This window comes from Lycorma delicatula, chromosome 4 (assembly GCF_047948215.1).
Source record: "Lycorma delicatula isolate Av1 chromosome 4, ASM4794821v1, whole genome shotgun sequence".
In the NCBI taxonomy this organism is placed as follows: domain Eukaryota; kingdom Metazoa; phylum Arthropoda; class Insecta; order Hemiptera; family Fulgoridae; genus Lycorma; species Lycorma delicatula.
In genome coordinates, this window is record NC_134458.1 from 17480742 (window position 1) to 17497778 (window position 17037).

General features: G+C 30.8%; 1 protein-coding gene across 2 annotated transcripts in view; it reads left to right on the forward strand.

The window, feature by feature from the left end:
* Window positions 1–17037, forward strand: part of Rip11 (Rab11 interacting protein) — a 149430-nt gene that overhangs the window by 104057 nt on the left and 28336 nt on the right. Inside the window, exons 8-9 of one of the 2 annotated variants that reach the window (XM_075362408.1) lie at window positions 2600–2711; window positions 14161–14333. The exons of the other annotated variant lie outside the window; for it this stretch is intronic. Coding sequence (XP_075218523.1) covers window positions 2600–2711; window positions 14161–14333 — 285 coding nt within the window. The remainder of the gene's footprint in view (window positions 1–2599; window positions 2712–14160; window positions 14334–17037) is intronic. 2 annotated transcript variants of the gene reach the window in all.

Here is a 17037-nt window from a genome sequence, read left to right on the forward strand (position 1 = left end):
GTTAGTCAAAATTGTTTTCTGTTTTAAAAACTTTGAAATTTATTATGGATGTATATGCAAATTCTGCTATCTACTACTGGAATTGGTAGTTCCAGTATTGAAAAATTATAAACAGGAAATGTTTTAATGTAGTAAAACAGTAATAATTCAGTACCAACTGAAGATATGGGATCCCACAAAAATAGATTATTGGAAATTAATATGGTAAATTTTATCTATAATTATTGTGTTTTATATTTTGTATATTAAATTTTATTAACAAAGTGGTCAATATGTTAATGAATTATTTGAATTTTCAAAGCATATATATATATATATATATATATATACTGTAAACTACGCTTAATAAGCTTACTAATAAAATGATTTTCTGCTTAAAACATGATTTTGACTAAATCCCTAGACCAATAAGGTAAAACATGTGTTTGTATTTCCACTTAATATGCCCTCAATCCCGCCTAATACGCTGTCTGATTTTGTATCTGATGAGTTGAAATTTAACTGTTACATATGGCTATTTAGCAATTTATTCATGAAAATAAGATTAAACATGACTGTCTAGAAGTTTGCCATAAATTTCTCCTTAAACAATGAGATAACTGTTCATCATAACAGCAGATTTGAATCATAGAAATCAATTCAGTGCTATATGTTAAATAGAGCTGACATGACCTGTGATCCCTTGTTAGTTTTGCTGAGTAAGAACTGTTTGAATCATTTTTTTCTTTTCTAAACATATTATTTTTAGCATCATTCATGAAATTGGTATAGAGCAACATGAGCAGCATTATAAGAAAAGCCTTATCAGTTGATGATAAATTAAAAACTTTTAAACTGTATGATCAAAGTTATAAAGTAAAAACTCAGACTAAAATTGCTAAAGATCTTAAGATTCCTGATTCAACAGTAAGAGCAATTTTAAAAAAACTAAAAGACATATTCAGGAAAGTGCTATAGAGGTGGAACAAAAAGAAAAAAGATAAAAATTGGTAACTATTAAAATTTAGAAGTTGTGTTATTGAAATGGTTTCATTAAGTCCGTAGCTTACACTTGCCAATAAATGGGACACTGTTAAAGAAAAAAGTGCTGGAAATAGCCAAGAAACTCCAAATTACCGATTTCACTGCACCTAGTGGTTGGATCAACAGATTCAAATCACGATACAGAATTATATACCATCAGATCTGTGGTGAATCGAAATTGTTGAACAAAGAAGATGCTGCATCGTAGAAAAATAATACTCTGCCTACTCTGTTTAAAGTGGTGCCAAATAAGTTCTTTGTTTACAAAAGACAAATGTCATGGTGGCAAAAAAAGTAAAGAGAGACTTACAGTTATAGTTTGTACTAACTCAGATGATTCCAAGAAAATTAAGTTTCTACCTGGGCAAAATTACAAAGGTGTTTTAAAAATGTTCAAATATTCCCATGTGGTTACGCTAACCAACATCAAGCTTGGATGACTTGTGAACATTTTGCTTTTTGGGCTAAAGAACTGAATGCAATGTTTCAAAGACAAAACCAAAAAATTATTTTTGTCGATAACTGTACAGCACATCCAACAGATCTCCCCTACTGTCAAATGTAAAAATTGCTTTTCACCTGTCAATGGGACAAGTTTTCTACAGCCTATGGACAAGGTTGTAATTAAAATAATGAAAGAGTAGTAACAAAAGAGAAAGGTCCAACTTTATTTACATGCTATGGATCAAGTTTTACCTATTCCTAGTGTAACCATTTTGGATGCAGTGCATTTCATCATTGCAGTGTGAGATGCAGTCACCTCCAAAGTTATAGAAAATGTTTTAATAAATCTGGGGTAAGTGACCAAAAGAAGAAGAACCAGCAACTGATAATGCTGATAAAAAACGAAGTTGAAGGGGATGCCGATATCAGACAGTTTCCAGAGTACAATAGTTAAGATATGAGGAAAGAGATAACAACGATGGCAGCAGCAACAATAACAACAATCCTGTGCCACTACTGACAACAGCTGCCTTGTTAGAAGCTCTTAATAAGATAGGCGTTATGTGTTCAGTCTGCCCGACTTTCTGGATGATACTGTATGCAAAATAAATTTTTTAGAAACTTTAATTTTGAATTCACATTTTAAAACGGCGAGGCAAAGCAGAATTAATGACTACTTTAAAAATAAATAATGGAACATTCTGATCTTTACAGTTATATTCAGTGATTTGCGATTTTTTTAATTCAATGTGTGATGCTCAGAAAAAGGTATCTATGTGTACTTATCCTTTTGTGTATTTATAATCACTGTCATTAATATTTTTTCACAAAATGTTGCATGTTAAAAATTACACTACCTCTAAGAACACTTCTTAGAAGTATTAGAGCAATAATAAGTAACACTTCTTCTAAGAAGCATTATCTCAAAATTGTCTTAGCCACTTCTCAGCTAAGATGATTTTCCACTTAAGACGCTAATTCATGTTGGACCCATGAAAATCATTTTAAGCACAATTTACTCTGTGTGTGTGTGTGTGTGTGTTATAAGAACCCTATTGATACTGAAATAAGTTACAGAAATAGTACTATTTATTAATTAAACTTAATTTTATAAATGTTCAATTTCGATTAGGACAATAGTCAAGATGAATCAGTGGAATTAACCCCTGTAAATGTTGAATCTGTCAATGGTGATAAACCTGAAGATGAAGAGGAAGATGATGGTGAAAATTTAGAATTTTCTGGTAATAAATTAATATTTAACTTATTGATGCAAGGTATGTCAAAGATTTCTGAGGACAGATTAAGTACAGCTGTAAAGAGAAGTTTATTCTATCAAAAAATGATGGAAGTGTTTATAAACATAGCACCTTTTCCCTTTGTTTGTAGTCCATTATAACCTTCTATTCATTGAAACTGGAAAAACTTGATCCCAAATAACAGCTCTCTCTTGGAATTTACCAACTTATGTTAGTTTAGTAGATATAGATCTCATCTGGATCATTCCATTAATATTTACTCAATCATTACTGTATGCAAGGTGTGTTTGTTAAGTAAGGGCTGTTTTCAATTAAGTGTGGTGGAAATTGATGGGGCTAGTGTAGCATGATTATTTATATTAACAATGTGTGTTTGCAACAACAGGTTAACATTGTTCACATTAGTTGCTGTGTATAGCCTGACTGAAATGAGTGCTACAATAAATAATCCTGTGAGTTTTGAAGTGCAATCAGTAATTCGTTATCTGTTGGTGAAAAACAAATCTGCTGCTGATATTCATCAAAAAATTGCCGATGTTTACAGACCCGGTGTTATGTGCGAAAGTAAAGTTCACCAATGTTGTCGTTTGTTTTGTGGAGGAAGAACGAATGTTCACAACTGTCCCAGAGGTCACTTGACTGTCATCACAGATGAATTGATTGAAAATCTGAATGAAAAAATCCATGAAAACAGAAAACTTACTGTTTCTCAATTATCAATTGAATTTCCTTTTGTTTTGCAATCAGTAATTTACAGAATTTTAACTGAAAAACCGGGTTACAGAAAGTTGTGTTCCAGATGGGTACCAAACATGTTCGCAAAAACACACAAAGAAAAACATCTTGCTGCAGCTCAAACATTTTGGAGATGCTACATAAATGAAGGAGGTGATTTATGGAAACACATTGTGTTCGGTGATGAAAGTGGATACCTTATTCAAATGCTGAGACAAAGCAGCACAATGGAATGGTGGCACTCATCATCCCTGAAGCCCAAAAAGTTAAGTGAGAAAGTTCAATGAAAACTCTTATGGTTATGGTTTTTTGGGATGCCAAAGGGATATTGCTGATTGAATTTCTTGAACATGGAAGAATTGTTAATGCCAATACGTACTGTGAAACACTTGCAAAACTTAGACATTCAATTCAAAACAAAAGGCATGGAAAACTAACCAATGGGATTTTGTTTCTCCACGATAACGCAGAACCTCACATGGCAAACAAAACTACTGAACAATTGTAAAGATTTCATTGGGAAATCTTCAAACATCCACCTTACAGTCCAAATCTTGCACAAGTGATTATTACCTTTTTCTCTATTTAAAACAATGGCTTGCATCGCAGAAGTTTGAAGATGATGAGGAATTGCAAAACAGAATTATTAATTGGTTTAAATCACAGATGGGAGAATTCTTCACTAAAAAAATAATGAAGTTAGTAAGCTGATATCAAAAATGTATTCCAGTGAATGGCGAATATGTTGAAAAATGGTGTATGTGTGTGTGTGTAAATTTATTTTGTTATAATAAAGTTTTTTCCATTTCACTTATTTCAATTTTTATATCAAAATGATCCTTACTTAAAAAACATGCCTGGTATATTAAAAAAAACTAATTTTTTTGAATTTTTAAACTTGTATTCAGTAGATGAGCACATTCAAGTCAGCTTTAATTATTAATAAAAACAGGCTGTCAGTTATACTATTTAAAGTGCTCAGTGTACTGTGTTTGTAAACTTTCCCGTAATTCTTTTTATGCAATCTACATAAATAAAATTATTTTAATTTTTAAAAGATTAATAAACTTGTAGTTATGAACATTTTGAAATGATAGAGATTTATATAACTACATCAAACTTTAATAAAGTTAATAACAATATGCTTAAAAAGCAGTGTGGATGTGTATTTGTGTGTGCATGCATGCAAGTGTTATGTAATCAAATTGTCTCGCTGATACATTTTGAAGAAATAATAAATTAAAATTACTTCTTTGATAGATCACAGAAAAATTATGTATAGTGTACTCTCTCTTTATGATATCATCTCTGAGACTTATTTAATCCCTTTTACACTGACAATATTTAATTTTCTGTCTAGTGTTTATAAATACATTATAATAAAAACCTATAGTAACACAGAGATTTTTTTAAAAAACTATTGTAGTTTTAGTTTTGATATAATTATTTAATTCATTATGTCTGTATTTTTTGTTGTATGGTTGATACAGTATTTGATTATTTACAGTAATGTCCAGTCTTTATACCTTACACGTTTTGTAGTTAAAGAAAAAAAAATACATTGATACTCATCCTGAATTTATATTCTTTTAATATAATTATGTACAAACATTTTTATTACATTTGTTATTTTGTTCTCTTTACATATTATTTATACATAACTGGGCTACTGTTTCAGGCCCCTGACTGAAAAAATTAACGTTCATCAAATTTTAATTTTCTAAAAAAAAACAGCACTTTTTCTGAATTTGTTTTATCATTGCCACAGAGATAAATTTTGCTAGAGCACACTAATTGTTTCACAGTTTGGGAAAGTGTAATAGATTCTACCTTTTTTGTTGAAAGTTATATACGTCATCAACAAAAAGGTTATGTAGAGTAAGAATAATGTTGTTTTGTAGCATTTGTAAGTAAGAGATCTGATATGACAGTCTCATCAAACAAGAATGGCCCAACAATCCCTCTAGAAGATAAATCACACCATACTCTTAGGCTGATAAATTAATGGGTTTCTGTTCAATTATTATGGATTTGCATTACTCCAGTAAACAATAAACTATTATGCCTATTAATTGCTCTGTTATCACATTCACTGCTAAATTTTTTCTCTACTTCCCTGCTGTGCTGACTTATTTTTAATAAATTGTATTAGTATATAATACTAGCATATATATTAGGTAACTTTTTAAATATACAAGTTTCATAACCTTCAAAATACGTGATGATACCATATGAGCATCAGTGTTGGCACCTAGAGCTCGACAGTGTTGGTCATCTTCCGCTGGTGGAACTGAGGCAGTGCTTGTTTGGCTTCCATCTTCACTGCTACACGTCCTGCTAGCGGGTTTCAGATTTTGGGCCGACCAGGGGACTTTTCCTTCTACTTCTTTTGGTGATGATCTGGGAGCCAAATGCTTTCACACTCCATGTTGTTGCTTATATAGCCACCTGGTGACTATGTGAACTACAACTCCCCCCTGATACCGGTTAGTGCCGTGCTCACCGATATGTAGCAACAGTATATAAACACAAAAACAGAACAGCTTTATACTAAATGAACACACTCATTCAAATCTGACACATTTCATTCAGTCTAATGTTCTAAATATTGTATATTTTGAATTTGTGCCTAATTAAAAAGAACTCCAGCAGTAACATCAGCTGATGCCATTGTGAGAACAGCAGCACCAGTCACTGCACTGAGAATGATCACAAAGACGGCTGAAAACACTTTGAAGTTACTAGAAGTCTTAATATTTATAAAATTTGGTTCAGTTTATCATTTCCAAAGTTTATTGTTTTATATAATTTTAATTGCTGACCATCTTAAAAAAAAGCTAAAAGCTTTTATTCTTTATTCATCTACTTTTTACCTTTTTTCTGTTACAAGTGCTACACTTCTTAAAAAGTATTTTTTAAGAATTTCTAATTACTTAATTTATGTTTGATAACAGTAAATTTCTTTCTAGTTTTAAATTTATCCTTGCTTGTGCAAATTTGTTTTTTTATCTTCTTTATATGCTTCATAATTCTATTACTTAAATTACATTCTCTGCAACTTCTGGTTTATTGATTTCTATCAATGTTACCTTTTCCTTACCTTCCTTTCTGTTGCATTTTATTACCTTTGTTTTACTCACATTTCATTCAGTTTGTAGTAGGTAGTACATTTCATTCAGAGAAGTAATTAGTTTTCCTTGGTTTGTTATACTCTATATTCAAATATTTTTTGTACTTTTATTACTTTTTCTGTAAGCAAATTAAAAATAGAATAAATAGGCTGTATCCTTTTTTCACTTCTTTCTCTATTTTAGCTTGCCTTTCTTCGTTTTCTATTGTTTATTATAACTATCTGATTCTCAAATAAATTATAAGTAATTATTTTCACTATATTTCAATCCTGTGTTTAAAATCTTTTTATTTTGTTCTATATTAATAAATACTTTTTCAAGATACAAAAATAACATGTAACTTTGTTTTTCTTCACTCTGCCTTCTAAAATTAGTACTAGAACTGAAATTACTTCTTCCCTATCCGATGCTCTGTTGTTGGGTTCTAATTAACAACATAATCTGGTTTCATGATCAATAAATGTAACAAACTGTACTATACACAAGCAAAGCGTACAGCAACTTACAGCCTTTGAATTAAGAGAACTGCACTAGATATCTGAATACTAATATTTTACCAATTAATTAATCCTCTCCGTAGAGCCCTTCTATCTATTCCTCTCAGCCATTAGCTATCCCTTTTCTTCCAAATGGTCTTCTGTCAGGACAGAGATGTATAATTTTTATCTGAAATTGTTTTGTATAAAAATTGCTATTTTGGAGAGGGTTTTCCCTGAGAATATAAATAATGCAGTTCCTGTTGCAGATAAATAAAGAACTCCATTGTCTGATAAGTTTTTTGAGCTCACCTGAGAATTTAAGTAGGAGTCATGTTCAGTCACTTTATGGGTCCAGAGCTGGGAAATGGTGGAACATATATCAATCCAATATCAACTCAGTAAAACATAATCTGTGAGTAATAATATTTATGAATATAAATCATAAAAAAATGAAAATATAATGCATGAAACATGTTACATTACTCTGTAAAACAAATCTGAAAGATAGAAGTTGTAAAGTATTTATAATAATTTACATTTGTAAAAATTATAAATTTACTTGAAATACTGTTTGCTAACAGTACTTCTTTATTTAACTCCAGTTTAACAACTTTTTCCCATTAAAAAACTGTTGTTCCAGACCGTGTATATTAAGAGGGAAAATATTGATTTTATGTTTAGTACTGCTTACCTTTCTTAGCTTCATTTTTTTTTCACTTGTTGATGCGTTTCGGAACCACTCCATTGTAAAAACTTATTGTACTATCAAGTACACTAAGTTTTAAAGCAGTACTAAACATGAAAATGATCTTAGCAGAAAAGATAATAATAATTATTATCTTATCAACAATTTTAACGAGGAAAATATTGTATTTAAAATACATTACTATACAATTCAAACTATTTAACTATATTATTCTTTTAATTGATTCTGGGTCTATTCTGACTGCACTGGTGAGTATTTGAATACTTCACCTCTCTTCCTTTTTAAATTTAGCCTGTTATTATTCCATAAAAAGATAATTTAACTGAGCATTAATTTGTTTTTATCTACTTAGATCAGTCCTGGGATTTTAGACATACCTTGTGTAATAGAATTTAAATTAAGTTTTTTTTACTCATTAAAATTATGTGGCTTATTACTTTTTTAATTACTAATTTATAAAAACTGATTTAAAACCCTACAGGGATGTCAAATTCAGATCAGCCAAAAGGCCATTTTTATAAAAATTTATATCTTGCAGGCAATACAAATTAGCTTCATGTCCCACACATTTGATTATGATGTACCACCTCCTCAATTTCTTTTTGTTATTTAAGCTTTGGAGAAATGTGATAGCAGAATAATACCTTATAAAAAGTGATAAATTTCAGTTGCTCAGCTACAAGATCTTTTAAGAAGTGTTTTTGGTTAAACCGTGTTTTGAAACATCCAAGATACTACACACATATTTCTGTTTTTGAGGTATTATTTTTTATTTCCTTTTTTAAGTGTAGCATAACAATAATATTGTAAGTATAAAAAAAATTGTGTTTCATACTCATCTTTTATACCTATTATTTTTAATCAGAATGTAAAGTATAATTTATTAATTTTTTTAATGAATAATAATTTGATTATAGGTTTAAGAAAAACAGGTGAAAACTGGGAAAGGTTACTTAATAAAACTTAATTTTAAAGGTTAATTTTATCATCTCTATGTTCATATTTGACCACAATTATGAAAATGATATCAGAGATTTTTTAATGTTTTATTCATTGTAATTGATATATATTTTTTTAAATTTTGTTTTTTTTCATTTTTTATTATAACAGCAAAAATAATAATTCACTAAATTACAGCAGAAAAAGTAAACCAATCCAATAACAGTTTTTGTAAAAGAAATTTTAGGCCTTTTGTTGAGCGCCATCAGTACTTCCCTGAACTTATACATGCATTAAATTACATGCAGTATAACTTGAAAACTGAGTTAGGAGCAGCAAAAAGTAGTAAAAAATATATACATTAACATTTTTGTGTCATTATTTATTTAAGCTTTTACTGGTAAAAATAGGGGTCGCCATTTTTAGCAGATTTTTTTCCAAAGAAAAATTTGAGTGACTTCATTACGATAACCAACCAATATAAAAATTTATAAAAGAATTATTTACAAATTTTTGTGTGTAATAAATGTTTTATAAACATTTATTGTAACGATTGAAAGTTTTTCAAACATCGATGGATATTTATAATATCCATGTAATATATTTAATATCCTACATTTTATAAAGGAAATGCATTTCAGGATGTCATAATTTTTTTTGTTTTAGCCAGGAAAAAATAATTGATGGAAATAAAAGAATAATCAATCCATGGACCACAAGTATACACAATAAAGGTGTATGGGAAAAAAATATTAACATTTTAGTGACAAATCAATTCACTTTAGCAAAAAAACAAGTAGGGGCTATTCTTTTTTAGGATTTTATCATTTTCTGTTATGTATTATTCTGTTCTTCAATGAATTTCAAGACGTTTACAAAAAAAATTGGGTATTTTCTGTTATGTGACCTGCACTCCTTTTTTTTTAATATATTTTTGAATTTGTTGGTTTTTTTATATATATTTGCTTAGTTTGGAACTAAGACCATCCAAATGTAAGACTAGCCCTTTTCCACTTGGACACTGAGAGTTTACAGTAAAGCAAGACAATTTTTAGCTCGTAAAGTTGTGTCACCGGTAACAACATTTTTACAGCATACTGTTGCACTGCACTAATGAAACATCACCTTAGCTTCACAAAGAAACATACCAAACATACAATAGTAGAATATTGACAAAATTCAAACTTTCACTTACCATTTTGTAAGTCACCCAAAAGCAGTCTTGCCATACAGAGAAAAGTTACGTATAAAATACTTTTAAAAACTATGCTACACACTTAACTCACATTCAACATATTTTACACACTTAACTAACTAAAACTAACTTAAAACATTACTCAGAATAATGGAACATTATTTTGCAGGCGCATTAATTTTTGTGTACAGAACAACAATATATTAACATTCTGTACAAATAGATGATACCAGATCACTATCTTATCTTTTAGTCATATTGGCCGACACAGGTAACAATTTTACAGAATTATTTTCACTACATTATTTAATCATTTAATATGATGATTCAATCAATATTATGTCATAATTTTATATAAATCCATGAGAAATAACAAAAAATTAGGGTGTGGGGCACATAATAGAAAAGATCCAAAAATTAATGTTTGATGAAATTTTTCTAAAATGGAAGATATTCATTTTGATAAAAGGGTGTGTATATGTTTACATCTTGTTTTAAGGATAGTAATTTTATTCCAGCTTTTCCGTACCTTTTTTTGTTTTAGTCTTTTTTCCCACATCGAGAGAACTAAAAGCATAATGAATTACCTGAATGTAGCCACTTATTAATGTTAATTGAGTTTAGTTTATGAAGTATTTATATCACTAAAAAGAAGCAAAATTTCAGCCTAAAGTTGTAATTACCAAACTTGTAATATTGCTTAATAAATATTTTAAATAGCTATTCTGTGTGCTAAATAATCAGTCAAATTGCATTCTTGCCGCAGAATAATTATTTAAAAAATTAATTTTTCCACTCGTGCAATTGAGATGGTAAATATTTTTATTTACCAATTTTTAAAATGCTTTAACTATGACTTAATCTTAAATTACACATTCTGATGAAGCAGACATCTGCAAAAGTATTTAATGTACTTGCAAAAAATTTAAAGTACATGCAAATTTTCCAGAGTAGTATTTAATAAAGGCAAAACAATCAACCACTGGCTGGATCAGCAAATTTAGAAAAAGAGTCAGTCCTGTAAAAAAAAATTGAAATTTTTTCTACAAGCAATATTTTTACATGTTATCTTAATAAATTAATAATGAAACTACCATTAAAAGGATCCATCTGTTTGCAGAATTTAACCTTTGACAGGGAAGTTTTATACCTTATGTGGCTTTTTTTAAAATTAATTATTTATTTAAATTTATTAGACTCTATTATATTTTTAAATTTTTAATTATGAAATAGAAACACAATAAAATTATTATCTGTTTTCCCATAAATTTGCCATTATAGACAGTACAATTCAGTTATATAATTCAGTACATTATCTAAATCAGATTCATTATTTTTAATATATTCCCATACTTCATTATGTGAATGGTTGAAATGATGCCCTAATAAAATAAAAAGAGAGAATTGAATATGGCAAACCAATTATCAGTTGCATATTAGACAATCCTAGCGCACTACAGATAGTAACCTAAAAATAACAGCCTTCTGTATTTCATTTTATTATTTTTAATAGCTTTATGGTTTAAAATTGTTCTGAAACCTTTTGATTACAGATCACTGCAGTAATCAATTTAGTAACTACAGGGTGTCTGACTTAAAAGAGACCCCTTCACGTAGTTCATTATATAAATAATTTCTTGGCAAACACTTGCATCATAATTTACAGAAAGTGTTGAAAATATGTCCATCCACTTCTATGCACTTGTCAACCGTGGTTCCTGACTACTCTAGTTAGCTGTACCTTGTCCACTTCCTGGATAGCATCGGTAGGTAATGTTTGTTTTCAATTCCTGCAGGGTGTGTGGATTACTCCTATAAACAATTTCTCTTAAGTAGCCACACACAAAGAAGTCTGGACTAGTCAGATCAGAAGATTTTGGTGGCCACAATTGTTTAGAAATGATTCTTCCACTGAAAAAATCCTGTAGCATCTCCATAGTAGAGCGAGCTGTGTGGCAAGTAACTCTGTCCTGTTGCAACCAGCAGTCATGCTTATCCTCTTGCAGTAAGGCTATGAACTGTTGGATAATTTATTAGTAGATGTCAGCATCCTCAGTTTTTTCAAAAAACTAGGGTTCTATTATTCATTGTCTTGAAACTGCACACCATACGCCTATTTTTTTGTGGGTTAGGAAAAAATTCAGAGAAATTGTAGGAGTTTTAAGTACCCCAGATCAGGTAGTTACGATTATTAGCATACCACTGAGGTGAAATCATACTTCATCTGTGTAAAACACTTGATCTGAAATACCAATTTCAATTCTAATGAAGTGTTTGAACTGTTGATAGTAGTGAACACTTTTAGCATAATCAGCATTAGTTAGCTCATGGGAATCCTGCATTCGATAAGGATAAAATATCAGCATTCTCCGCAAAGATTTACGAGGAGATCTTGTAACTGCCACTTTAAACTTCTGTACGATCTTTGTTGTTAAAAAATTAATGTGTGTCAGGCACATTTCTAATCTAATACCGAACCTGTTTCGTGAAATTTTTTAACTAACTTCTGAGTAGCACTCTTCATTGGTGCTTCCTTTTCAAATTTCTCCCTGAACATTTGCTGACATACAACATGAGGTTTCATCTCTAAATAAGTTTCCATGATGAATACGTATTCTTCAACACTTATCCGCATTTAAAAATACCAACACGATTTGTCACTGAATGACTTTGATGGCACGTGGTACTTAACCTTCTACTGGCCCTGAGAAGGGCTGTTGTTGTTGTTGTTGATTGGCTTCAACAGCTCGGTGTAATTAATAACCTTGTGGTAGCCCTGAAAAGGGCCGTTTTTGTCGTTAGATCTGAGAAGAGCTGTTGGGTCCAGAAGCTGGTCTCCGACGAAGTCGACTTGGCTATAGTCAGGGATTTGCAGCTTCTCCATTGAAATCAGATCGGGCTTCCCCTCAGCAGCAGTTGGGTCCCCACTACAGCGTGACAGTGGTGGTGCCCAGAGCCTCACAGTGTCGGGTCGGCATCAGTCGTCTTTTGCCAGTGCAGCCAAGGCGGTTCTCTTGAAGCGATCCCATACTGGACTGGCTCCTGCTGCTGAGTCCGCCAGCCATGGCGATTGAAGCCCACTGAGCTGGAGCAGGAAGGTAGTGTCCACATCTAACGGTCCTTCAGCAGGCCAGCTAGGCCTGCTGCTCTGGTGAGGATGTTGGCATCCGCTGGGAGGTTCCACGTTGAGGCGGCCAGAGAACTTCTTCTGTCTATCTTCTTGGTCTTCTCCAGGTGGTGGTCGACAATGAATTAAAAACTCACTCTCGTGCGTGCTCTTTTATTGGAGCCTGAGAGTGGTGGGTCTGCAGCACCGCTATGTGGAGAACTGCATGGTGGGATTGACGCTTGTGTCAGCACGTACATATACTGTGCTCCCGCTGACATCTGAGCTGCTACCGTTGTCGTCTGCCAATATTAAGTTAAGCACAGGGAATAAATAGTCCTCCCTGCTCCAGCTCCAGTCGTACCAAAATCTTCATATTATTTTACCCATCTCACACCTATATATTCATTTTAACAAAAAATATGCATTTAGTATATACTGCCAAGTGATGTGGCCTATTTTAAGTTAAACACTCTGTATAAACTTATGAATTCCCTGGGTGAAGCAAATGTTAAAATAATAAATATGTAAGTATATTGTCAGGGACAAAAGGTTTTGCTAACTGTAAATATATGGGTATATCGGTTAAAGATTTAATGAGTTAATTGAATCAGTGATTTATTAATAAATAAATTGTAATCCTAACATTATATTTATTTACTTTGTGACATAAAAAAAAAGAAATTACTTGGTGCTTCGCTATTCTTTATCTAGTTATGCTTTGTTAGCTTTGTTATACAAAGAGTAACAAAGTTAACCTGAAATCTTTGATTTAGTGATAATTACTTTAAAAAAAAAAAACAACAAATTTATAGTTAAAACTTTTTACGGGAAATTAACCAGCACAGATTATTAACTTTCTTATAATACATGTATAATGATTCGAATTAGTTCATTAACTTATTTCATGACTATAAATAAAATGTAAAATTATAAGTATGAATTAAAACATAATTGTTTAAGATACTATAAAATGTAGATGAACATCCTCAAAAGAAATTTCTCTCGGGTACTAATAAGTCCAGGTTTATGTTTTAAGTATTGGCCCACCAGTTAATCTAATGAAAATGATTTCTTTTGATATTTTGTGCCTTTACATGCATTAAATATTGCTTATATTTGTAAACAAATGCTTATTTTCAGTCTCAATAGCTGAAAAAACAGAACTAGAAAGCACAGAAAATGCCCATGTAATAGAAACTAATCAGTCTGTTAATGTAGAAAAATTTCAGACTTTAGAAAAAGTTCAAAGTGTTTCAAAACATTGGATGAAGGCATATAGGAAGATTAAAATTGGGCATGCATCCATTAGGATGGTGAGTTCATATAATGGTGACATTTGGTTTTGTTTTACACTGTTTTTCTTTTTTATTTAAAGGAATTTTGTGTTTGATAATTTGAGCACTTTCATTAATTATTTTTACTAGTCCCTTCCGTTGGTATTTTCACTTTTAGTTATTGTATTTCTGTTGTATATTGATTTGCTTTTTTTATTATATTGTTTGACTTATTTATTTATTAAATTTGTTTTATTTAGTATTTGATTGTTTTTATATGATTAAGATATATACATACCTGTTTTTAGTATTTAAATCATATTTCTAAGGTAATATTTTGTGGTATAGCTTATCTTGCTCATTTAGTGTTCCTAGTAAGTGAGAATGTTTCAAGCACTTTATGTTTTATATGAATTCTAAAACTTAGTAAATAAGAATTACTGGTGGATCATGATTTAGTGAAAAAGAATATTTAACTTAAAGCTATCTTAAAATAAGATGGTTGTAAAGTGAATTAGAATCTCTTTTATTAATTAACTCTTTTATGTGAGATGTTTGACAATTAAAATCTAGATCGGTCTAAGAGTTAGTGAAAAATGAATTTGAGAACTTATTAGAAAAAGTTTTTTTTTTTTACAAGTGGAGGAACCCCATTTATGGGCACCTAAGCATTGTCGAGCTTGCTAACAGGTTCTGCAAGATTAAGTGCATATGTGTTCCTGCGCAATACTGACTAAACCTCCACCCCTGGCTATCCACCCTCTCTGGCATAGTTTAAAGAAGCATTACTCTTATATTAGGTTTAATTTTTTTCAGTAAGTCAGTTAGTATTTGTATAGGAATCATTTGAAACAGAACATAATTAACAGTATCGCTCAAATCATGCCAAGTTAAAGCTTCAGCAAACACATCCTGAGTTCTAGTGCATGATTGTTGGTTAGCTTTTAGAGTTTCAAAATATCAGAGCAGTTTGTTTTTGTGTTTTTCCTTTATTCAAAGTGAAAATTTTGTGGACATTTTCCTTCTTGTCTTGCATATCTATAAGTATGAATAAGCTGGTGCCCCGCTAAAATCAGAAATGCGTTAGAAAATAAATTAAAACTTTTAACTTTTTTAATTACTCACTGAATCAAATTGTAAAGTGAACGGTTTTTAATTAAACTTATTTTAGAGCATTTTAATTTTCGTTCTGACCATCCTCACTGACTGAATCGGTGAGGATGTTCATAAAAATGATTGAAAACTTATGATTCAAAATCACAAGGATGATTGCAAATAAAATGTTCTGAAGTAGTTTTTAAATATGTGTTATTATACAATTTCATTCAATATGTCATTAGAAAAGTTTAAATTTAAAATTAATATCATCACTGGTTGTCATAAACAAAAATGTGACAAATTAGCAATGCAATCTAGCGATCAACAATAAGGAATTCGTGTTACATATCTTTAGAAAAGATTAGTTTTTCGCTTAATGCTACTGAATGAATTTCCTGACAAATTTGTATTTAATAATAAGGGAAGGGGAACTATATTTCTGAGGATGTCAATAATCAGGGAAAAATTTGTAAGATTAGGTATAATTTGACTAAAAGAATTTAAAAAGATATAGATGAGAAAGCTCATCTGATTGGAATTATTGTTTGCCAATTTTTTTTTATTAATTCAATAAACAGACCTTTAAGGAGTTCATAATTTGATTTAAATAAGCCTTTTTTTTAATGCTTAAAAAACAATAATAATCTGCTTTTATTGAAAACTAAACAGAATAAAATATTAAGTAGATTGTGTATTGTTACACAAGAGTGTTGTATATGAAGTGCGAAAACCATAATGGTAGTAGGCAATTTGATGTGACACATTACTCTTGAAAATTATTTTTCAAGAATAATATTCCATGATAGGCTTACTAAGTGAAAATGAAGAGTGAAGCGTTTCCTTTTCCTTCTTCACTCAGCCAAATAGATAGTTGCATATCTGCATCCCAAACCCACCAAAATGCAGGTGATTTTCAGCCCCTATAAGTTATACCTTCACTTTGTTTACCACAGGGACTGACTGTTTAATAAAGATAATTTGTAAGTAACTCCTCTTGTATCTAAGGTACATTATTTGTATCACAGCCATTAAAAAGACTGGGACAGATAGTGTAAAACAACATATTAATTACTCTTGTCTATTGTGAAACATGTATTATACTATAAAAGGTCTATTCAGAAAGTATCTGATCATAGGCCATAAAAAAAAGTTAAGTAGTGGCTTTCAATCCTAGTCTCCTTGTGACTACACACACTTAATCAAGTGGTCCTTTCATTGGTGGATACGTTTTTTGAAATGGCTGCCAGCTGTGTTATCATTCACCATTATGTTCCCTCAGCTGTGAAATAAGAATATTTTCAACAGCATATTCAGCTTGAAATAAACCAGAAGTCATGAGGTACCATGTCTTGTGAGTTAGGAGCTTGACTAACATGAGGAATTCTGTGCTTGACAAAGAAATTTTGCAGTAGACATGACAGCTTGGTGTATTGCTATGATGCAGTTGCCATTTGCATGATTCCCACATGTCTGTTCTTTTGTGTACACTGTATTACAATATTACAGAACCTCCAAATAGCTGCTTGTGGGCAGTTTTACATTCTGTTGTGAATTCATTATGCACAACTCCAAGGTAGTCGATAAAAACCTCACTTTCTCTATGCTAAAAAATTTCTTATGCTTTCTTCAGCTTCAGGATGTTGGT